This window comes from Hemiscyllium ocellatum, chromosome 8, assembly GCF_020745735.1.
Source record: "Hemiscyllium ocellatum isolate sHemOce1 chromosome 8, sHemOce1.pat.X.cur, whole genome shotgun sequence".
NCBI classification, from domain to species: Eukaryota; Metazoa; Chordata; class Chondrichthyes; order Orectolobiformes; family Hemiscylliidae; genus Hemiscyllium; species Hemiscyllium ocellatum.
Window position 1 is genome coordinate 26,776,152 of NC_083408.1, and position 24,716 is coordinate 26,800,867.

The following is a 24,716-nucleotide window of genomic DNA, read 5'->3' on the forward strand; positions in this document are numbered from 1 at the left end:
GCCTTCTGAAAATTCAAGTACACTACATCCATCAGTTTTCCCTCAATTATCATTAGTGTTACTTCCTCAGAAGTCCAATAAAATGGTTAGACAGGATTACTCTTTCACAAAAAGGGCAGCATGGTGGCACAGTGGTTAGCACTGCTGTCTCACAGCCCCTGAGACCCGGGTTCAATTCCCGACTCAGGCGACTGACTGTCTGGAGTTTGCACGTTCTCCCCGTGTCTGTGTGGGTTTCTTCCGGGTGCTCCGGTTTCCTCCCACAGTCCAAAGATGTGTGGGTCAGGTGAATTAGGTAAGGGGTAAATGTATGGGTGGGTTGCGCTTCGGCGGGTCAGTGTGGACTTGTTGGGCCGAAGGGCCTGTTTCCACACTAAGTAATCTAATCTTAAAAAAAACATGTTGACTCTGCCTGAATTTCCAAAAATAATAATAATCATTGTTATAACAGTTGTTAAGCTAAATAGCCTGCTACTTAGTCCTTTTTTTAATTAAAAATTCTCTACTTTCCTATCCAATGAAAGCTTTGAGTTTTGGAAAATTAAAACAAAAGGATGAACTAACAGTCACTTCTTTGAAATACATTTAGATGAAGCCCTTCGGGGTCCAGGAATTGGCAGCCCACAGTTCCAACAATTTGCTCAGTTATACTTCCCAGGAGATTGTAATTTTCCTGAGTTGGTCCCTGCCTTCCACTTTTGACTTAATGCTATTTCTGAGATGCCCCGTCTTTCTTCAATGGTGATGACACACTTTCTCTTATTCGTTTTACTCTCTTATTCACCCAGGAATCTATTTCTACACTCATTTTACAATCAAACCCTTTCTCCAGTGCATCTTGTAGATAGCACACTACTGCTACTGAGCATTGGTGGTGGACAGAGTGGCTGTTTGTGAATATAGTGCCAATCAATGGGCCAACCTGCCCTGATAGTGTCAATCTTGAGTGTTGTTAGAGCTGCACTCATCCAGACAAGTGGGAAGCATTCCATCACACTCCTGACTGAACCCTGTAAATGATGGACAGGCTTTCGAGAGTCAGGTGAGTTACTCACTGCAGGATTCCTAGTCTCTGACCTTGCTCTCATGACACATCCAGTTGAGTTTCTGGTCAATGGATCAGAAACTTCTGGTCAATTTTGAAATTGTGCAATGCACCTCCTTGTACCAAGGAAACAACACTATATAACCATGCTCATCATTTACATTTCTTATCATCCAACTAATTTGCCCCTCGTATTCCAGCATTTATTATGTACGGTGCTTTACTGAATCCCTTTTGGGCGTCCATATCGACATTAACAGCACCTTAAAATTGGTAAAAATAAACAACCATGAGTGCAGATGCTGGAAATCAGATTCTGGATTAGTGGTGCTAGAAGAGCACAGCAGTTCAGACAGCATCCAAGGAGCAGCGAAATCGACGTTTCGGGCAAAAGCCCTTCATCAGGAGGCTTTTACCCGAAACGTCGATTCCGCTGCTCCCTAGGTGCTACCTGAACTGCTGTGCTCTTCTAGCACCACTAATCCAGCACCTTAAAATCGTCAAGGAAGTTGGGTTAAACACAGTTTGACTTTACAAAATTCCCCGCACATTTTCCCGAATAAAGGCACATTGATCCGACTAGCTGGGGCCCTGTGCTCACCAATTCCCCGGGACTTGCTCACGCTACTGCCTGGTGTTCACCCCCCCACAATCTCTCCCACCAACCCCCCTCTCCATGAGAACACTCGCTCCCCAATACCCAGAACTCATTTCTCCCCGTTCCCTCCGCCCATATTGTACAGATACACCCCACCACTCTCACTCACCGCTCTACTGCTGTCCCTCTCCGGTCTTGATCGAACCCACCCTCTCACTACGCATGCCCCACGCCTCATGACGTTATCGACTCCCGATGGCCGCACTGCGCATGCCTAGGCACGGCCGGTGACACACACACACGCGCGTGCGCCCTGGCGCCGGTGACCTCTCCCAGGATCCCTCGTGCGGCCACAACAAGATGGCGGCGTTCCGCTGAGCGTGTGGCCCCGGGCTCGGGCCCGAGGGGCTGATTTACCGTGAGTAAACACTCCTCTCCTCTTCACCACACAACCACGTTCACCCGCTTTCCTCAACCCTCTCACCGCAATCACAACACCCTTTCCCCCCACTTAGCATTCCCGCATCATCTCCACGTTCCCTTGAACCTCACCCCCATTCCCCTTCCTTTGGTACTCTTGTTGCAATTCGTTAGTGGAGATAGCCGTGTTCGAGGGGGAAGTTTTAAAGGAGGTGTATGTGGTCAATGCGTGAAAACTCGTAAACAAGTTGGTTTTTTTAAATTTTGGCACACATTGATTGCAAATGGACCAGTTGAATAGGGTGAGTTTCCCGGATAGGTATAAGGAGAAGGATGTATATTGAAAGTGTGTACAGAAAGCAGCCTCCAAGGATGTTTAACCCGAAAGACTAGTGATAGGTAGACTTTTTTTTGTTTTATTTCACTTGTTATTTTCAAATGCACAGTGAAAAGTTTTGTTCTGGTGCAGTACTGGCAGATCAAATACAAAGTGCATTAGGCAATAGAAAACAGCGAAAAATGCAATGTTACAGTTGTGGAGGTGTGCACAAAGAGTGAGATCAGTATTTACATTTAAAATTTGAGAGATCCATTCAGAAGTCTAATAATAATGGAGAAGAAGCTGCTGTTGAATCTGGTGATGTGTATACATGTAAAAGGAAGCCTGGAAAATGGGAAGCCTTCATAAATGAGATAACTAGAGTCCAGCAACAGTATGCTCCTGTTAGGTTGAGAAGCAAGGCTCATAGGTGTAGGGAATTCTGGATGACTAGAAAAATTGAGGTTTTGGTCAAGGAAAAGAAGGAAGCATATGTCAGTTACGGGGAGCAGAGATATTTGATTGATCGATAGCCACAGATGTGATGCTGGAAGTTGGCTAATGTGGTGCCACTATTTAAGTAAGGTGGTAAGGAAAGCCAGTGAACTGTAGAGGTGAGCCTGACATTAGTGGTGGGCAAATATATTGGAGGGAATCCTGAGAGCCAGGATTTATATGTACTTGGAAAAGCAAGGACTTGAAAGGGTCCAGAAAAGAGTTACAAACAGACCTTCGAGTGCATGTTCATAGCTCCTTGAAAGTGGAGTGGCAGGTAAGTAGGATAGTGAAGAAGGTGTTTGGTATGCTTTCCTTTCTTGGTCAGAGTATTGAATACAGGAGTTGAGAGGTCATGTCGCGGCTGTACAGGACATTGGTTAGGCCACTGTTGGGATATTGCGTGCAATTCTGGTCTCATTTCTATTGGAAAGATGTTGGGAAACTTGAAACAGTTCAGATAAGATTTACAAGGATGTTGCCAGGGTTGGAGGATTTGAGCTACAGGGAGAGGCTGAACAGGCTGGGACTGTTTTCCCTGGAGCGTCGGAGGCTAAGGGGTGACCTTGTAGAGGTTTACAAAATTATGAGGGGCATGGATAGGGTAAATGGGCAAAGTATTTTCCCTGGGGTCAGGGAGTCCAGAACTAGAGGGCATAGGTTTAGGGTGAGAGGGAAAAGATATAAAAGAGACCTTGGGGCATTTTTTTCACACAGAGGGTGGTACAGGTATGGAATGAGCTGCCAAAGGAAGTGGTGGAGGCTTGTACAATTGCAACATTTAAGAGGCATTTGGATGGGTATATGAGTAAGAAGGATTTGGAGGGATATGGGCCAGGTGCTGGCAGATGAGACTAGATTGGGTTTGGATATCTGGTCGGCATGTACAGGTTGGACCGAAGGATCTGTTTTCATGCTGTACATCTCTATGACTCTAAGGATGTTGCCAGGGCTAGAGGATTTGAGCTATGGGGAGAGGTTGAACAGGCCAGGGCTGTTTTCCCTGGAGCGTCGGAGGCTGAGGGGTGACCTTGTAGATGTTTATAAAATCATGAGGGGCATGAATAGGATAAATAGACAGTCTCTTCCCTGGAGTGGGGGAGTCCAGAACTAGAGGGCATAGGTTAGGGTGAAAGGGGAAAGATATAAATGAGACCTCAGGGGCAAGGTTTTCACGCAGAGGGTGGTATGTGTGTGGAATGAGCTGCCAGAGGAAGTGGTGGAGGCTCGTACAATTGCAACATTTAAAGGACATTTGAATGGGTATATGAATAGGAAGAGTTTGGAGGCATATGGGCCGAGTGCTAACAGGTGGGACTAGATTGGGTTGGGATAACTGATTGGCATGGACAAGTTGGACCGAAGGGTCTGTTTTCATGCTGTACATCTCTATGACTGAGTAGGGATAGTCAACATGGTTTGTTTGTGGGAAATTGTCTCGCTAACTCGATAGTTTTTTTGAACAAGTAACAAAGACGATTGATGAGGGCAGAGTGGTGAATGAGATATGTATGGACTTCAGCTAGGCAGTTGACAAGGTAGACTGGTTCCTGATGAAGGGCTTTTGCCCAAAACATCAACTGTCCTGCTCCTCAGATGCTGCCTGACCTGCTGTGCTTTTCCAGCACCACACTGTTGACGCTAATCCAGGATTTGCAGTCCTCACTTTCACCTGATTAGTAAGATTAGATCACATGGAATGCAGAGAGATCTAGCAGCTCTAATACAGAACTGGTTCGAAGGTAGAAGACATTGTGTTGGTGGAGGGTTGCTCTTCAGACTACAGGCCTGTGACCAGTGGTGCACCACAAGGATCAGTGATGTCTACAGCTTTTCATCATTTATATAAATGATTTGGGTGTGAACATAGGAGGTATGGTTTTGTGAACAGCGAAGAAGGTTATGTCAGAGTACAATGGGATCTTGATCAGCTGGGCAAGTGGACAAAGCAGTGGCAGATGGAATGTAACTTAGAGAAATATGAGTTGTTGCATTTTGGAAAGGCAAATCAGGGCAGGACTTATGCGCTTAATGGTAAGGCTCTGGGGGGTGTTGTTGAACAAAGAAACCTTAGAGTGCAGGCTTGTAGTTCATTGAAAGTGGAGTCACTGGTAGATAGGGTAGTGAAGAAGGTGTTTGGTATGATTTCCTTTATTGGTCAGTAGAGGAGTTGAGAGATCGTTTTGCACCGGAATAAGACCATTGGAATACTGCATTCAATTCTGGTCTTTTAGCTACAGGAAGTATGTTGTGAAACTTGAAAGGATTCAGAAAAAATTTAAAAGGATGTTGCAGGATTGGAGGGTTTGAGCTATATGGAGAGGCTGAATAGACTGGGGACATTTTCCCTGGAGTGTCAGAGACTGAGGGGTGACCTTTTGGAGATTTATAACATCATAAGGGGCATAGATAGGGTAAATAGACAAGAATGGGGTGGGGGTGGGGGTGGGGGGGGGGGGTGGTGGTGGGAGTTCAAAACCAAAGGGCATACGTTTAGGGTGAGAGGGGACAATTTAAAAGGGACCAAAGCACAACGTTTTTATGCAGAGGATGGTGGGTGCTTGGGATGTGCTGCTAAAGGAAGTGATGGAGGCTAATACAATTACAACATTTAAAAGGCATCTGGATGGGTATATAAATATGAAAGGTTTAAAGGGATATGGTCCAAATGCTGGTAAATGGGACTAGGTTAATTTAGGATATCTAGTCAGCAAGACAGGTTGGACCAAAGGGTCTGTTTCCATGCTTTATATGATTATAGAGATATATGTTTAAGCTTTTATATCTTCTGCCCAACAGCAGAGATTATCACTGGGGTGGGAGGGGTCTTTGATTTATGTTGGCTGCCTTCCCAAGGCAGCAAAAAATGTAGGTGGAAGCAGTGGATGGAAGTTTGGCGTTTGTGAACACAGCCCAGTTCTGTGCTCTGTGTTCTATTCCATGTAGTTTCTTAACGGTTGTGGGCAGAGCAGATGCCAAACCAAGCAGTGATGTATCTGGATAGACTGCTTTCTGTGTTGGATCTCTTGACCTAAGTGATAAAGTAGTGCACAGGCCTCTTTCTCTTGTTGAGAGTGGGGGTATTGGGGAAATGTATTTAAGGTTGGCAGGATAGAAAAGAAACCATGGGCTGCTTTTCATTCCAGATTAATTCTGTAAACCCACAAACCTGATTATTTGAAGTTAAATATATAAACAATCCTCAATTATGATTTCAAGATAAAATCTGAATTTTCTGAGCCACATTGAACATTACAGCACTGACCTGTGGAACCAATCTGAAGCCTATCTAACCTACACTATTCCATTTTCATAATATATTTATCCAATGACCATTTAAATGCCCTGAATGTTGCAAGTCCATTATTGTTGCAGGCAGGGCATTCCATGCCCCTGCTACTTTGAGTAAAGAAACTACCTCTGACATCTGCCCTATATCTATCACCCTGCAATTTAAAGCTATGTCCCCTCGTGCTAACAATCGCCATCTGAGGAAAAAGAATCTCACTATCCACCCTATCTAACCTTCTGATCATCTTCTCTGTCTTATGTCATCTCTCAACCTTCTTCTCTCTAACAAAAACAGGCGCAAATCCCTCAGTCTTTCCTCATAACACCTTCCAGGATGAACATTTCCCATTAACTACCACCTTCTGACTTCTTTCAGCTAGCCAATTTCTGATCCAAACCACGAAATCACCTTCAATCCTATGCCTCCGTATTTTGTGCAATGGCTGACTATGGGGAACCTTATCAAACACCTTACTGAAATCCATGTACACCATATCAACCGCTTTCACCTCATCCACCTGTTTGGTCACCATCTCAAAGAACTCAATAAATTGATGTTCAATAAGAAACATCTAAAGCACAAAATGTTCAGGCACTTGGTGACCAATCCCAACTTTTGAGAGAGCTAAACCCAAGTCAACTTGTCACCTTACTGATGCAAATATGCAGTCTGGTGATTGGTAGAGAGATAAAGAGGGTCCTTGGAGACAATTTTGAATAGATCAGCCAATCAATCATAGGGTCACAGAAATAGGCAAAGAGTCAGCTGTTTCAAACCATCAAGGCTGCTCCAACATTCAGAAAGCGCATGGCTTGAATTTTCTTTTATTTGTTCAATGGTTATGGGCTTTGGCTAGTCCAGCATTTCTTGCCCATCCCTTGAGAAGTTGATGGTAAAGTGCCTTGAACCTCTTCAGTCCTTGGTGATGTAGATACGCTCACAATACTGTTAGGGAGGCAGTTCTGGGATTTTAACCTAGTGACCATGAAGGGAGAGATTTAATTCTAGACCAAGGATCTTGTGTGTTTTAGAGGTATGTTGCAGGTAGTGGTGTTCACCCATCGGCTGCATTTGGCTTCTAGGTGGTAGAGGGCATGAATTTGGAAGCTGCTGATGAAGGAGTCTTGGTGATTCCTGCAGTGCATCTTGCAGATGGTGCACACTGCTGCCACTGTGTGTCAATGTGAGAGGGAGTGAATGTTGAAGTGATGGATGAGGTGCCACCAGTTGGGCTGCTTTGTCCTGAATGGTTCTTGAGTGTTGTTGAAGCTGAACTCATTCAAGCAAGTTAAGAGCATTCTATCACACTCTGACTTATAAATGATGGATAGGCTTTGGCAAATTGGAAATTGAGCTTCTTGCTGCAGAATTCCTCACCTCTGGCCTGCCCTTGTAACCACAGTATTTATAGATATTTTCTAATCAATCTGTTCATTGGTGTTACATACCTCTGCATCAGGTGAGACTTGAACTCTAGCATCCTGGCTCAGGTATTGACATAAAACCACAAACCACAATGTTGATATGGTAACTCCAGTTCAGTTTCGGTCAATGGTGAGCTTTCCAGAATGTTAGTTCGGGGATTTCATTGATGGTAATACCATTGAATATATAGGGGCCATGGTTAGATTCACACTTTATTGTGTGAGGATACACAGTTGTGCTGAAGATTGTGCAAACACGGTTGAGCATCCCAAACTCTGTTTTTATGATGGAGTGAAGGTCATTAATGAGGCAGCTGAAGATGGTGAAGCTGTGGAGATTAGCCTGAAGAGCTCCTGCACTGTTGAGCTGGAGCTGAGATATCTGGCCTCAAGCAAGTGTAACAATCTTCCTTTGCCCTTGAAGTATGATCCAACCAGCAGAGAGTTTTTCTGTCAGTTTCTGTTGATTTCAGTTTTGTTAGGGTTGCTTGATATTATACGTGACTAAATGTTGCCTTGATGTCAAGGGCAGTCACTGTCACCTGACCTTTGAATTCTGTTGTTTTGTTAAGCCTTTTTTGATCAAGATTGTAAAGAAGTTGAATGTGAGTGAGCCTGTTAGACCCAATTTGAGTTCAATAAATGCCACTTGATGGCACTATTGAGACTTTCCATCACTGGTTGCATCACATCTGCTACCTTTTGTAGATTCTACCATTATATTGTACTGTACTGGAACAGCTTAACTTGGGCTTTGGCTTGTTCTAGAGCACAAGCCTTCAGTAACGGACGGAATGTTATCTGGGCCCGTATCCAGTGTCTACAAGTGTTTCTTTATATCATGACAAGTTAAATCAAATTGGTGAAGATTGGCATCTGTGATGCTGGGGATTAGATTAGATTAGATTACTTACAGTGTGGAAACAGGCCCTTCGGCCCAACAAGTCCACACCGAAGCGCAACCCACCCATACCCCTACATTTACTCCTTACCTAACACTACGGGCAATTTGGCATGGCCAATTCACCTGACCCGCACATCTTTGGACTGTGGGAGGAAACCGGAGCACCCGGAGGAAACCTACGCAGACACGGGGAGAACATGCAAACTCCACACAGTCAGTCGCCTGAGGCGGGAAATGAACCCGGGTCTCTGGCGCTGTGAGGCAGCAGTGCTAACCTCTGTGCCACCGTGCCGCTCAGGAAGAAGCTGAGATGGATCATCTACTTAGCATTTCCAACTGATGATTGGTACAAAAGCTTCAACCTTATCTTTTGCACTAATGGGCTGGGCTCTTCCATCGTTGAAGATGGAAATATTTATGGAACTGTCTCCTCTAGTTGTTTTTGAATATTCCAGTTCCCCTCATTCCTGATGAAAGGCTTATGCCTGAAACATTGATTCTCCTGCTCCTCGAATGCTGCCTGACCTGCTGTGCTTCTCCAGCATCACACTATCAACCGAGTACCCCTCAGCTGCATGTAATAGGAAAGAAGAAGTTAAATCTGCTCTATTGGCTGCAACCATTGCTTAGTTCTGTCTGTTGCATGCTGCTTCCACTGTTTGTACACTAGTAGTCCTATGCTGTAGATTCATCAGGTTGATATCTCATCTTTAGATTTGGCTAGTTTTGCTCCTGGAGTGCCATCCTGCACTCTTCACTGAAGAGTTTATTAATTGGCCCAGACTCAACAGCTCACTGTGGGAGAGAATTCCAAAAACAATGACACTCCGAGAACAAATCTCTTACCACAGCTTAAACGAGACACCCATTTTGAAATCTTCATCAGTTCTGTTTTATTTTCCAAGGGAGCCTGTCAAGACCCCTGACAATCCTATGTTTCAATGAGATCACCTTTAAACTCCAAAGAGCACAGGCTCACTCTGCTCAACCTTTCCTCATAAGAGAAACCCTTCTAATACAAGAATTTACCACTTCAATTAAGGAGACCAGGATTCTACTTAGTGCTCCTGGTTCAATCTCACTTTACCATGCACTGTTACAGTGAGAGTTCCCCAGTTTTATTTTAACTGTTACCTACCAGTCAGAGGATGGTGAATTTGTGGGACTGACTGTTACAGAAGCTGTGGAGGCCAAGTCATTGAGTATGTGTAAGATTGAAATAGATAGGCTCTTGATTATTGAGGGGATGAAGGATTACAGGGAGAGGGGAGAATATGTTTGAGAAACATATCAACCATAATTGAATGGTCGGGCAGACTCAATATGCCGATTGGCCTAATTCTGCTCTTGCATCTTGTAGTCTTTTATCCTTTGTAATAAAGACTATCATTCCATATGCCTTCCCAAGTAATGTACGTTGATTTCTTGTGATTCATGAACTAGAACACCCGATCCCTCTGTTCTGCAGCGTTCTGGAGTAAGACGATAAGAAATAGGAAAAAGAGTAGGCTGTTTGGTCTGCTGAATGTCTCTGCCATTGAAAGGATCCTCACCCTTCTGTGCCTGCCCATTGAAGTAACATTCTTTTCTGTTTTTCCTGTTAAAGTACTCACTCATATTTTCCCCCATTTCACAACTGGCAATTTTTAGCTGACTCATTAATCCTGTTCCTTTGAAGACTCTATCCTCCTCACACTTGCTTTCCTGCCTGCCTTTGTACCATTGATAAATTTAGCTGCATGGTATTTGTCATTTCATCAAGTTATTATTATGTACTGATCGCTGTCACAATTCACTAATTTTAATTTGACCATTTTTCCTGACTGTCCATTCCTTGTTAGCCAGTCCGCAAAAAAATCACTCCCAACACTATGTCCTCTTAATTTGCAGTTAGCTTTTTTTTTGTGGCAGCTTATTGGATACCTTTTGGAAACCCAAATACGCTACACCTATAGGTTTGCCTTTCTCCACGTGCTTACATCTTCAAAGAAATTTTACAAATTTGACAAATTTTGGGTAGTATGGTGGCTCAGTAGTTCGCATTGCTGCCTCAGCACCAGGGACCTGAGTTTAATTTTAGCCTTGGATGACTGTGTATGTGGAGTTTGCATGTTCTCTCTGAATCTGCGTGGGTTTTTGCTGGGTTCTCCAATTTGCTCCCGTAGTTCAAAGATGTGCAGTTTATATGGATTGGCCACACTAAATGACCTCGTAGTGTCCGGGGATGTGTAGGCTAGGTGGATTAGCCATGGAAATGTGAGGTTACGGGGATAGGGTGGGATTCGGGTCTGGGTGGGATGCTCTTCGGTGCAGATTCAATGGGCCAAACAGCCTCTTTCCAAACTTCAGAGATTCTATAATTCTATAAACATTATTTTCCTTTCACTAAATCATTTTGTTTCTGCTTGATTTTTTTTTCATTTTCCTGCTAGTACTTCCACAATGGATTCTAGCATTTCTCCAGTGGCAGAATTCTCATGAACTGTCCTATATTTTCCTGCTTTCCATCTCCCTCCTTTCTTGAAAAGTGGTGTTACATTTATGATTTTCTAATGTGGTGGGACCTTACAGAATCTAGAGAATTTTAGATGTTCACACCTTACGTATCCACTATCCCTTTAGTCACTTGGTTTAACACCATAGGTCCAGTAGACTTGTCAACCTTTTGTCCCATTTAGTATTTCTTTGGTCCTTTTTCTCCAGTCTTGATTATTTTAAGTTTCTCCCTTCCTCTGATTCCCCCATCTTTCTACAATTCTCGGGATGCTTTTAGTATCTTCCGTTGTGAAGACAGACAATTTATTTATTTAAAGTTTCTGCCATTTTCAACCTTTCCATTATTAATTCACAGTTTGCTGCAAAGTGACCTGAGCTACTGTTTCCTTTTTCAGTTCTTGTAGAAGTTCTTAGAATTTTTGCTAGTTTTCTCTCTTAGTCCAATTTCTCCCTTTTAATTCTTTTTCAGTCATTCTTTGGTTTATAAATAAACTTCCCAATCTTCTGGACTATCTTTGCAGTTTTGTACATTTTTAAAATTTCAATTCAATACCATCCTTAAATTCATTAGTTACCTACAGATGGTACAAACTACTTGTATAGTCTTTCGTGTATTCAGTGGAATATAGTTTTGGGATTTGCAAAATATCACTTTAAATGTCTGATTCTGTTTTGGTATGGTCTTACCTTTAAACTTATTTTTCTATTCCTCTTTAGTACACTCTATTTTCGACATTTGAATTTAAAAATGCAATTTTCCAATCCACGTTTCTTACCCTGAAATGAATGTTGAAATTCTGCCATTTTGCTATCTCTTTTATCTTGAAGAACCTTTACTATGATGTAATTAATTGTATCCCATTGCACACTACAAGTGTAATACAGCCTGATCCCTTGTTGGTCAGAACTTATTGATAAGAAACTGTTCTGAGCAAACAGACAGGTGCACATGCACACGCACATGCGCACACAGGCAGACAGACAGATCCACAAGCACAGTCTTTGTATACACAGGCTACAACAATACTAAACCTGTTGGGCATTTGAAGAGATCATGCTCTTCTATTTCTACTTTCTGGATCCCCATAACTGCATCTCCTATAGCCAGATCTTCCTGTCCCTTACCACCGACCGAATGTGAAGCCTCCAGCCCAATGGTTCTGAGTACTTCCTTGTCTGAAGATATCAAGCAATATTTGCCATCTTAATAATTGGTATAGTTAGTCTCCTTTTCATCAACACTCAGCCAAGTTCAAGTTGCAGTCTTACCACAGGTGCCATGATTCACATTGGTGTATTCAGCACCCATATTCTTCAGTTGCAACCTCTCTCTTAACTCCAATGACCAGGCCTAATGTTTTCTAATTTGGCATCCCCTTTAGCCCATGTGAACCTTTTCTGAATTGTGCATTTGTCCCTTAGGTGTTATTTCACCAAAGCTTCCAAAAATGCCCATATCCCTCTGTACTGTTAAAGTAACTATTCCAAATGGCTCAGAAAATTCCTGATGGATTTGACCTGTAGCCTCTCTTGGTTCGTCCTGGAGATCATACTCTGTGGTAGCCTGGAATATAAAACTCTTACAGATAGTTTTGTTTAAATTATTACCTTTATTAACCAATGGCATCAATATTACACTATAACATAGATATGTACAAGCCAGGCTTGAACTTTAGGTTCTAAAATCTTTAGCAGAGTAGTAGCGCCAGCCCTTACCCCTAAGAGCTCTCTCAGGCTACTTTCTTTATTGCTACAAACAAGTTGTCTTTATGCAGAAGTTGATACTAAAATTACAGAAATGCACGGGTCCTTAATCAGATAAGCAACAATAAAATTGCAAAAGCTTACAGAGGAAGAGAAACTCATTGACGCATCAGTGGACACTTGACTAATTAAGTTACATGCACATCAAAGTGGGAAACCTTGATCCAGCCAAACCCCAAATGACCAACTTCCTTACTATGTCTGTTTTTCCCTAGCCTGTAAGGGTCATGAGGCATTCACAATCCAGCACAGCCAAGATGAGGGAACTGAACTTCATAAATTCAAATCTGCTCTGTGTGGTATACATGAAAATGTATCAGGATTGTTCTATTGTGTGCATATTCCATCCAGCTTATTTTCCTATTGAATATGAGTTTTGTTAAGAGTCTTTGATATAAACGGAAATTTCGTTATCCGGCACCCTACTGTGAAATATGCGCGCCTCCAGCCTCCGGTATCAGAAGCAAGTACTGCCACACATTCCACAAGTGAACAAATGTTATCACCTTATTTACACTGATCCATACACAGTAAGAACAGATGTCCCCTATTCTTCTGAACAAATGCCCCACCACCCCATGATCAAGCACTTTCCCGCATTCTCAGCAGCAAATGTGTCACATCTAACACTACATGTTTTCTCAGTATTGCAGTCTCTCTTCATTCAAGTATTCTGTCTTTCTGTTTCTGCCACAATTGAAGACATCTTGTTTCCTAACTTTCACTTGATCTACCATTTTTTGCCCATTGATTAGCATATATCCCTTGACGTTTTGTATCCTCTCCTGAACGTAATTTCCTACCTATCTTTGTAATATTAGCAAATTTACCTCCAAGTGAGGTGAGACACGTGGTTCCTGAATTAGGCCAACCCTTTAAAAGCTTTCTTGTACTTTTGTACTTGTGAGCTTGATTTTATTAATTTTGTACATAAGGACTTCATTTTATGTATAGTCCTTTACTTGTTTACAGTTTCCCTTTATCACTCACCCTTTTTCAATTTAACAAGGGATTTAATTAAATAGTTAAAAAGGAATATGCAAGTGTAGTTGGAATGGGAGAGAAATGGAATGTAGTTTGAATTTCAGTTGAAGAGCTGAAAAATGATTAGAATGATCTCTCCTTGTACTATCAAATTTGTGGTTTTGAAGCATTAAGAATGCAAAGTTGGCACAGGAACAGTTTAAAAAGATAAACCAAATCTCTTTAGAAGTCTGTGTGAGGGGTTATCTGGTGATGCAAACTCGATTGTCTTGCTTACCATAAACCATAGCTTGCTGATATTTATTGCAATTGCCTTGTGCTTGGAATAAGGCACCCGATGGTCAGTAGAGTCGAACCACCAGCATCAGTGGCACTGCTGGGTGGAGAGAAAAGGTATGCGAGGAAAGGATACGCATGTAATCTGTGTAGTGCTTGGAGGTTATCTGGCTGAAGTAACAGGATATCCTGGTACAGGCAGGCATGGGTTGAGTGATATTGATAATGTTGACTTCATTGGGTTTCACATTAGTTTTACGATGATATTGTGAAATTTGCAACCTGCTGTCTCTTCAGGAATAAATTAGTGAATGGACATCTTACTGGGGCAAGCTGTGCTCTGCTGAATCAAGGTCCATGAGAATTGCAGTGTATTCTCGTGGTTGCACAGAATACATCACAGTACTGAGTAGTCGATGATTACATTATTTTTCCATTATTAGTGCTGTTATTATAGCAGAAATAGCAGGGCATTCAGGAAAAAGTAATGCAATCAACAGAGTCTGCATCATTTTGTGAAAGGGGAAGTGTTTTTGACAAATGTGGCAGCCCTCGTTAGGGATATAACAAGCAAAGTGATAAAGAGGAGCGAATAGCCATAGGCCATGTGGATTTCCAAAGCATGTATTCATGTGCCCCATAAAAGGTTATTGCACAAGTTAGGAACTCATTGTATTAGGAGTAGTGTATCAGCATTAACTGAGGATCAGTTAACACACAGAACACTAAGAGCTTGGATTAATGAGTCTTTTTTCAGGTTGGTAAGATATAGCTAGTGAAGTGCCATAAGGATCAGTCTTATGGCCTCAATTATTTACTATTTATACTAATGACTTGGGGGATGGTGCAGAATGTAATGTATCCAAATTTGTTGATGATACAAAAATAGGTGGGAGGCTCGCTGTGATGACATAAGGTTAGGGACTTGACGTTAGGGATATAGATAGGTTGAGTGAGTGGACAAATGGAAGACTGAGTTTGGTCTAAGAAAGTGAGAGGTCATGGTAGGAAGTATCAAAAGGCAGACTGTCTGAGCAGAGGAAGCAGCAACAGAGTAAAGGAGAGCGTTGCTTGGGGTGAACAGTAGCTGCAGCAGGATAAATACCTGAGAAGCAAAATTAGAGTTGAACAGCAGCAGGATAAATACCTGAGAAGTGACGTCAGTCAGAGCAAACCTGGATGTGAACAGTGGCACTAGGATAAATACCTGGGGAGTGGGGTCAGTCAGAGTGAATCATTGGGATGTCTTCTGGAAAAGGTAAGACCTGTGCAAGGAGGATGGGTAGCACCTAAACTGGATTGGGACCAGTATCCTGGCAGGGAGGTTTGCTAATACTACTAGTGAAGGTATAAGCTAGTGTGGCAGGAAACAGCAGTAAGTAAGATCAGCAAGTGAAATGTTCAAGGAAAAGCCTGAGACCAAGGCCAGTAAGATAGGAAGAACAGATAGGGAAAGGTTACTGAACATAGAGGGACTGGTAGTCTGAAGTGTATTTGTTTTAATGGAAGGAGTATGATAAATAAGGCAGATAAACTTAGAGCTTTGATTAACATATGAAGCTATATAGATATTACAGAGACTTGGTTGAGAGAGGGGCAAGACTGGCAGCCTAACATTCTGGGATTTAGGTATGATAGAGAAGCATGTAAAAGAAGTGGAGGAGTTGCATTACTGATGATGGAGAATATCATAGCTGTGCTAAGGGAGGACACCTTGGAGTACACATCTAACAAGGGCATATGAGTAGGCTCAGGAATAGGAAGGGTGCAATCATTTTGTAGATTATACTACAGACCTTCCAACAGTCGGCTGGCAATATATATGTGGACAGATGATGGAAAAAATGTGAAGACAAAAGGGTGGTTGTGGTGGGTGATTTTAATTTCCTCTATATTCACTAGGACTCCCTTAATGCCAGGGGCTTGAATGAGGGTGGGAATTTGTTAGTTGTGTTCAGGATGATTTTGGCGAGATTGTGCTCAAGTACTTCCTGACTGTTGATGCACGCTACTTGTCGTTATACTCTCACCCACATTTTGCCTATTGACATTAGAATAATTACAGTAGAGGAAAAAGGTCATCAATCCCTTAAGTCTGTGTCACTTTCTGCAAGATTAATTTAACGTGTTGCATTCTCCTATCCTTTCCCTGTTTGTCCTACAAACATTTTCTCTTCAGGTACAATTCCCTTTTGAAAGTTCCAATTCGTTCTGCCTCCAGCATACTTTTAGCAGTGTATTAAAGACCTAGACCACTCACTGTGTTCAAATTTTTCTTGTGTCAACTTTGGTTTCTTTGCCAGTTACTGTCCTCTGGTTCTGACCCTCCTGACAAAATGAATAGATTCTTTCTACATACTATCTAGCCCCATCATGATTCTGAACATCCCTTTCAGATCTCTTCAAGGCTGTTTAATAAAAGTCTATCCGACACAGCTGTGGCTCTTGTCCCTGTGACCATTCTTATAAATATTTTTTGCACTGTCTCTAAAGCCTTCACATCACTTTACATGCTCAGAATTGGGTGCAATATTCTAATTGCAAACAAACAAATGTTTTGACAAGGTTTCTCATAAGTTCTTTGGTTTTGTTCTCTGTAGCCCTATTTATAAAGCCAAGTGTCCTGTACACTTTATCTCTCTCAAACTATACTGCTATCCTCAGTGACTTGTGCACATAAACCAGGGGCTCAAGGTCCTCAATCAATTTGTTTTAAGGTTTAATTTTACAGAGGACCTAATGTTAATGTAAAAACAAAATCCGACCTATTACATAGCCCATAAAACACACTGAATTGAGATTCCAATTCAAATAAGGTAAAACAGTTACTTTGATATCTTCTGAACCAGTATTTTTAATAAACCAAAATATTTAAATAGCAAACACCTTCACAATGGCATAATTTGTATTGAAACTTCCTTTTTCAACCCAAATATTAGTACAACCTTAATTTCAGCATTTCTCTTTTGCTTGCATCCTCTCCATGAAATTACAGTTATAAAAAGGGAAAACCCTTGCAGCGGACCACACAGCGCCACAGTCCATGCCACTCACTAACCCCAGAAGAAAGACTTACCGAGTGGAGTCCACAGCCCAGCAACTGAGACGCTCTCAACAAAAACCCAGACAAAGCTTCCCTGGTAGTCAGTTTACTGTCAGGATCTGGGCGGACTGGCTCCATTTTCTCCCCCTTTTCCGGGTGACACCATGTTGTCCTAAAAGAGGAGGTGTGGAGGATAAAGGTGATAACTTCAAGAAGAGCTAAATTTTGTTTAGATGTTTTTCTTTGAAGTTCTGGGTTTCTAACTTTTTTTTTGCTCCGGGCTCCAGACCTTGTGCCTGTAGTCCCCACACCCATTTCAGGGTCCTGACCTTCCCATGGGGGATCTCCCCTCTTATGTACCGGTCTAAGGCAGGGTCATAGAGACAGACGGCAGTTTTTTTTCACACTATGCACTGGAACATCAAACTTCACCACAAGGTGACTCCAACTTCCTTTTCCCAGGGGATTTTAACCTTTGAATTCCCGGTAACTAATGATTCTGAAAGCGAACTTGTTGGCGTGCAAGTGCGCAACAGAGATTCCATCACCACAGAGTCCATGGGGATGAGGGGTCGACTGAGTGGTAGGTTAAGGAGAGAGGTCAAGGTAAATCTTGCCTCGTAGGCCCATCCGTCTCATGCAGCCAGCACTGAGACGATCACTTATTCAGTCTACTTGGAAGCTCCGTGGATGTTGGAATCCCACCACTGCCACCAAATTTTAGGTTCTTTTTCTCCTGATGTCCTCAGTGGTGAGCACTACTGCCTCACAGCACTAGCGTCCCAGGTTCGATTCCAGCCTCGGGTGACTGTGTGGAGTTTGCACATTCTCCCCGTGTCTGCGTGGGTTTCCTCTGGGTGCTCCGGTTTCCTCCCACAGTCCAAAGATATGCAGGTCAGGTGAATTGGCCATGCTGAATTGCCCGTAGTGTTGGGTAAAAGGGGTAAATGTAGGGGAATGGGTGGGTTGCGCTTTGACGGGTCGGTGTGGACTTATTGGGCCAAAGGGCCTGTTTCCACACTGTAAGCAATCTAATCTAATTCTAAACCTGGGTGTTCTTTGTAAGGTGTAGCAAGCAGGAAAGAAGGCAAATAGTACATTAACCTTTGTAGCAAGAGGATTCAAGTCCAGGAGCAGGGATGTCTTGCTGCATGATACAAAGCCATGATGAGATCATGGAGTATTGTATCCAGTTTTGGTCGTCTTATCCGAGGAAGGTTGTTGCTGCCAACAAGGGAATGAAGCAAAAATGTTTTTCAGATTTGATTCCCTGGGGTTACAAGACTGACATATGAGGAGAGGTTGAATCTATTCAGAATATATTTACTGAAGTTCAGAAGAATAAAGTGGGAATCATAGAAACGGCTAGAATTCCAACAGGACTAGACAGTAGATGCAGGAAGGATGTTCATGAAAGTGGAGGGGAGTCCAGGACCAAGTCTAAGGATTTGAGGTAAACCATTTAGGATTGAGATGAGAAATTTCTTCTTTTAAGGTTTGGTGAGCCTGTGGAATTCTCTCCCACAGAAAACAGTCAAGGCCAAAACATTACATGCTTTCAAGAAGGGGTTAAGTAGAACACTTGGGGCTAAAGGGATCAAAGAATATGGGGTTAAAGTAGGAGCAGGCTGGATGCTCAGCCATGATCATAATGAATGGCGTAGCAGACTCGGAGGGCCGTATGACCTATTCATGCTCCTGTTTCTGCGATTTAAGCTAATTTAGGCAGCTAGTAAGATACTTTTATTGTTTTTGCAGAGAGTTCCAAATGATGATGTGTGTATTTATTATAAATCTGCTGGATCCCAGCTTCAGGAATCTCCCTGAAGTGGTCTGGAAGCTTTAGTGAACAAAGGGTGTTAGCCGGTCTTAATTTATGTGGTGCTGAAAGAGGTTTGAATCCTGCAAAGATAGTTTGAGCAATTTAGTGTTAAACATTACAGAGGTAAATGGTGCTATGTGCCAGACAGGGGAGATAGATGCCTTGAAACAGCAGTGGTCTGTAGCATAAAGTGGGAATTGGTATATGAGGGAACTGTTCAGATTCCTAGGGGCTATTGGGTCCAGTGCTGGGACAGAAGATCCCTCTGTGGCTGAATTGGGGCAAGTGAGATGGTTTTAGACTCCTGGGTGACTGGGACTTGTGCTGGGGCAGAAATACAAGAGTAGGCCATTCCACCAACACACACTGGACAATTACACCTCATTACAGATCTGTATCTTAACTCCACTTTTAACTGCACTCCAATTGTAAGGCTCATTGATCATTATAAAGCACTTGCCATTTCTCTGGCTGAATCCAACTCGAGGTTTGTTGCTATCCTGGACAGGAGTTTGCTCAATCAGTGATCATGTGGTTACAGTAGGAATAGAGTGTAGATTGCAGCATAGTATCTCTCTATTTCTACTTAAATAGTACCTTCCCTCTTCTGCAACTTCTAGCACTAGATGAAGAATTTCTGAGAATAGAATGGTAGTGTAAATGGAAGGAAGTCACCAAGTTTTCTACCAGCATGTAAATCCTAAGCAGGCAGTAGGAGATCCAATGGGACTGAGGGGAGTTTTATGACTAGATGCACAGGACAAGCCTAGGAAACTTGATAAGTACTTTCTACCGGTGTTTGTTTTGTATGAAGGAGGAAGATGCTATTAGTGGAAGTGGAGATGGTGGAGCTAATAGGTAAATTGATAGGCAGGATGTACTGGGAAGGCTGGATATGCTTGACATGGCTGTGGTTAGAGTGGATAAGTCAGCTGGTTCAGGTGGCTTGCCTCCCAGGTTTCTAAAGAAAGTATGAGTGGTGATAGTGGAAGGCTTGCTGTAACTTTCCAACCTTCCTCAGATATGCCAGAGGATGGGAATGTGACAAATGTGATGCTACAGTTCTGGAAAGGATGTGAGGGCGTGAAAATGCTGTTTAACATCAGTGATGAGTATGGTTTCATTTAAAAGAACAAGGAAAATAAGTCACTTGGATTGGTTCCTGGTAATGAAGCAGAGTCAGGCAGATCGTAATCAAATAACTACATTTTTAAATTAAGTAACAGAATGTTGCTGAAAGGAAAGCTACCATGAGATCACAAGTGAGGCTTCCTTTTAAGGAGGCGGCATGATGGCTCAGTTGGGGAGGGAGGGGGCATGGTGGCTCAGTGGTTAGCACTGCAGCCTCACAGGGCCGGGAATCCGGGTTTGATTCCAGCCTAGGGCGACTGTCTGCATATTCTGCCCGTGTCTGTGTGGGTTTCCTCCGGGTGCTCCAGTTTCCTCCCAGAATCCAAAGATGTGCAAGTCAGGTGAATTGGCCATGCTAAATTGCCCATAATGTTAGGTGCATTAGTCAGAAGGAAATAGGTCTGGGTGGGTTATTCTTCGGAGGGTTGGTGCGCACTTGTTGGGCCAAATGACCTGTTTCAGCGTAAATCATATCGTTCAATAAAATTGTCAAAAATGCCCTATTTGGAAGCCCAGCTTAAAGGATGCCACCATGTTTTTATTCCTGGTTTAGTTGCTGCTCAGTAGTAACCCATAGGCTGTTTGTGTATTTGTGCAGAGCCCTTTCTGGTCATGTAATTCTATGGTACAGAAAGAGTTCATTGAGTCCATTGTAACCGAGCCATCCTGATCTCAGTGGCCTAAAGCACTTTTTAAAAATGTTCATCCAGGGAATGTGAACTGTGCTTGTTTGACCAGGATTCAATACCCTTGAGGAGGTGGTGGTGAGCTGCATTCCTGAACTTCCACAGTCCATTTGCTGCACATAGACCACTATTAAGGAGGGAGTTACAGGATTTTGACTAAGTAACAGTAAAGGAATGGCAATATAGTTCCAAGTCAGGATGCTGAGAAGCTTGCAGATGTATCTTCTGTTCTTGTCCTCTTTGATGGTAGAGGCCATTGCTTTGGGAAGTGCTGTCTGAGGAGCCAATGCAGTTCCCATGAACAGTCAGTGCAGTATTTGTCAAATGTTCCTATTGTTATAATATAGGGAGATGTGACATACAATTTGACAATAGCAAGGGTGCTCAGATAATGTGTGTCCATGTATCTCTAGTTGAGGGATAAATATTGACTACAATACAGTGGTGATGCCTCACTTTTTGAATCTCAAGCAAATCTTGTTTTAAAGTCTGCTCTGTAAGGCTTCACTTGTGGTAGTGCACTGCTCCCTCTGTACTACCCTGAAGTGCAGATTGAGTTGTGTGCAAGTCTTTGGAGTGTGAATTAGAGAAAGCCTGTTTGGTTTACACTCTTTGAGAGTGCTGATCAATTTAGTCCCACATTTCAGCCTTTTCCCATATCCCTGCAATTTACTCCTTCGTAAGTTGCCTTTTGAAAGTTACTTGGAATTTGGGTTTTTCTTTCAGACAACATTTTTCAGATTTTAATGCTCATCAAGCAGATGTCTCTGATCCAGAATGCATTTTTACAGCCCAATATTTAGTTAAAGAGTAACACAGTCTGAGAACAATGACATCCATCTCCATTTAGTGTATTGATGACACTAATCCTGCACACACCACCATATGCATTCTGTTGGCCTTAGACAGGCAGTACCCTTAAAACAATAGGCTCAATTATCAATTAACAAGCTCCATAAAGTTATATGAAAAGCCTGAATGAACAAAACAGTTTTCAAAGTGAAACACTTTTTTCCAAAGAAATTTGACTTTGTTGTTCCAAAACAAATATTCTCATTCTTCAATAAGTGGTTGGGATTGATTTTAGTAGTAGTGTGAGCATAAACTCTGTTTCCTTTGACTTCTTTCTGTCATGTGTTTCAGGTTTGAACTGACTCCTGTCAAGTTCTTCACAATGGGAAAAGAAAGGAAGTGTATTTTGTGTCACATCACTTACAACTCAAAAACGGTAAGTATCAGTTTTTTTTATTCACACATGGGATGTAGGTGTCTCTGGCTGGCCAGCATTTATTGACCATATCTAGTTGTCCTTGAGAAGGTGGTGGTGAGCTGCCTCCTTGAATTGCTGTACGTTGATCCACAATGTCCTTGGGGAGGGAATACCAAGATTTTGACCCAGCAATACTGAAAGAACAGTGATGTATTTCCAAGTCAGGATGCTGAGTGGCTTGGAGTGGAACTTGCAGGTGCTGATGTTTCCATGCAACTGCTGCCCTTGTCATTGTAGATGGAAGTGGTTACGGGTTTGGAAAGTGCTGTCGAAGGAGCTTTGGTGAGTTTCTGCATTGCATCTTGTAGGTAGTACACACTGCTGCTTATGAGCGTCGATGGGGGAGGGAGTGGATGTCTCTGAATGTAGAGTTGATCAAGACAGCTGCTTTGTCCTGGATGGTGTCAAACTTCTTTACGTTGGAGGTGCACCCATCCAGACGAGTGCAGACTATTCCATAACATTCCTAATCTGTGCCTTGTTGATGGATCACAGGGTTAGGGGAATCAAGAGCTGAGTTACTTGTTGTACTATTTTCAGTTTCTGATCAGCTGTTGTAGCCACTGTGTTTATATGATGAATCCAGTTGAATTGGTAACTCCCAGGATGTTAATAGTGGTGAGTTCAGTGATGGTAATACTATTGAATGTCAAGGAGCAATTGTTAGATTGTCTCTTATTGAAGATGGAGATTGGACCTGGATAAGCACTTCAGGTCAGGCAGCATCCAAGGAGCAGGAGAGTCGAAGTTTTGAGCATCAGCCCTTCATCAGAAATGTGAAGGGGGCAGGGGGCTGAGAGATAAATATGGAAATGGGGACAGGCTGAGAGTGGCAGGTAAGTGGGAAATAATTGTGTTAGATCAGTGGGGAGGGTGGAGCGAGTAGGTAGGAATGTCAGGTCAAGTGTGTGGTGCCAGATTGGATCTGAGATGAGGTGCAGGAAGGGGAGATTTGGAAACTAGTGAAGTTCATGTTGATGCCGTCTGGTTGGAGGGTCCTGAGGCGGAAGATGAGCTATTCTTCCTCCAGTTGGTGGGTGGGTTTGATTTGGCGGTGGATGAGGCCTAGGAATTGTATGTACTTGGGAGAGTTGAAGTCATTGGCCAGTGGGGTCGTTTGGTGTGTGTCTCCCAGAGATATGTCCTAAACAGCTCCGTAAATTGGCGTCCTGTCTCCTCATTGTATTGGATTTGAAATGATCCTTTCGGGCCTTGGGAGGAGGTGAGGGAGGAGATGTGGGTGCAGGTTTTACACCTCTTGTGGTGGCAGGGGAAGGTACCAGTTGTGGAGGGGATGGAACATTGGTGGACGGGGCATGGACCTAACAAGGGAGTTGCATAAGGAATGGTCTCTGCAGGAAGCAGATAGGTCTGGGGAGGAAAATATATCTTTGGTGGTGAGGTCTGACCGGTCAAAATGGTGGAGGATAATGCACTGTATCTGGAGATTTGAGAGGACCGGGAGTTCTATCCTTGTTGCGGTTGGAGAGGTGGAGGTGTAGAAAGTGGAGGAAATGAGCTGGAGGCATTGTTGATCACGTGGGAGGACAAATTGTGGTCCTTGAAATAAGAGAACATCTGGGATGTCCTGGAGTGAAATTGGTCCTCCTGGAGTGGAAGTGGAGGAATTGGGGGTAAGGGATCACATTTTTACAGGAGGGGGACTGTGAGGAGGTGTAGTCAGGGTAGCTGTGGGAATAGGTGGATTTGAAATAGATGTCCGTATCGAGTCAGTTGCCAGAGATGGAGTTTGAGAAATCCAGGAAGGGGAGGGAGGTGTCAGAGATGGTCCATGTGAACTTGGGATCAAGGTGGAAGGTGTTGGTGAACTGTTCAATCTCCTCGTGGGAGCATGATGTGAGGCCAATACAGTTATTAGTGTAGTGGAAGAAAAGGTGGGGGGTGGTGCCTTTGTAACTGCAGAAGATGGACTGTTCCACATATCCTACGAAGAGACAGGCATAGCTAGGCCCTATGAGAATGCCCAGGTAGGATGTTGGAGGACTCAGAGGAGAAGTTGCTGAGGGTGAAGACCAGTTCTGCCAATGGAATAAGTGTGTCGGTGGGAAAGAGAGAAACCAAGGGCTTGTACACCTTCGTCATGGGTGATGGACGAGTAAAAGGATTGGATGTCCATGCTGAAGATGAGATGTTGTGCCTGTAGCTGAGACCATTCCCTCGATGACTCCCTTGTTAGGTCCACTGCCCCCTCTCTGCTAACCCACCCTCCACACCTGGCACCTTTCCTTGCCACCACAAGAGGTGTAAAACCTGTGCCCACACATTCCCCCTCACTCTGTCCAAGGCCCTAAATGATCATTTCAGATCTGCCGGAGATTTCCCTACACATCCACCCTCATCAACTGTGCCTGTTGCTCTCAGTGTAGTCTCTTCTACATAAGGGAGACAGAACGCCAACAGATCAATGCACATCTCTGGGACGGATGCACCAACCAATCTTACCGCCCTATGGCCAACCACTTCAACTCCCCCTCTCACTCCCCAAGGACATGCAAGTCATAGGCCGCTTCACCTCCAAATGAAACCTATCCCCTAACTGGAGAAAGAATGTCTCATTTTCCACCTCGGGGCCCTCCAACTACACAGCATCAACATCAACTTCACCAGTTTCTAAATCCTGCCCCCCTCCTACCTCATCCCAGATCTAACCCTCCAACTCGGCACCGCCCTCTTGAACTTCCTACCTGTCCATCTTCCTTCTCACCACTCCAGTCCACTCTGCCCAC

At 43.2% G+C, this 24,716-nt stretch overlaps 2 protein-coding genes across 3 annotated transcripts in view; one reads left to right on the forward strand and one right to left on the reverse strand.

Moving 5' to 3' along the window:
- LOC132818068 (synaptosomal-associated protein 23-like) overlaps positions 1 to 1,873 on the reverse strand; it is a 30,501-nt gene extending 28,628 nt beyond the window's left edge. Inside the window, exon 1 of the mRNA XM_060828718.1 lies at positions 1,813 to 1,873. The gene's annotated coding sequence lies outside the window, so the exon portion shown is untranslated. The remainder of the gene's footprint in view (positions 1 to 1,812) is intronic.
- Positions 1,874 to 1,984: 111 nt separating this feature from the next.
- Positions 1,985 to 24,716, forward strand: part of znf106a (zinc finger protein 106a) — a 92,846-nt gene continuing 70,114 nt past the window's right edge. For both annotated transcript variants that reach the window (XM_060828720.1, XM_060828721.1), the window contains exons 1-2: positions 1,985 to 2,061; positions 21,843 to 21,927. In XM_060828720.1, the coding sequence (XP_060684703.1) occupies positions 21,874 to 21,927 (54 nt within the window). In that variant the 5' untranslated portion in view covers positions 1,985 to 2,061; positions 21,843 to 21,873. The remainder of the gene's footprint in view (positions 2,062 to 21,842; positions 21,928 to 24,716) is intronic.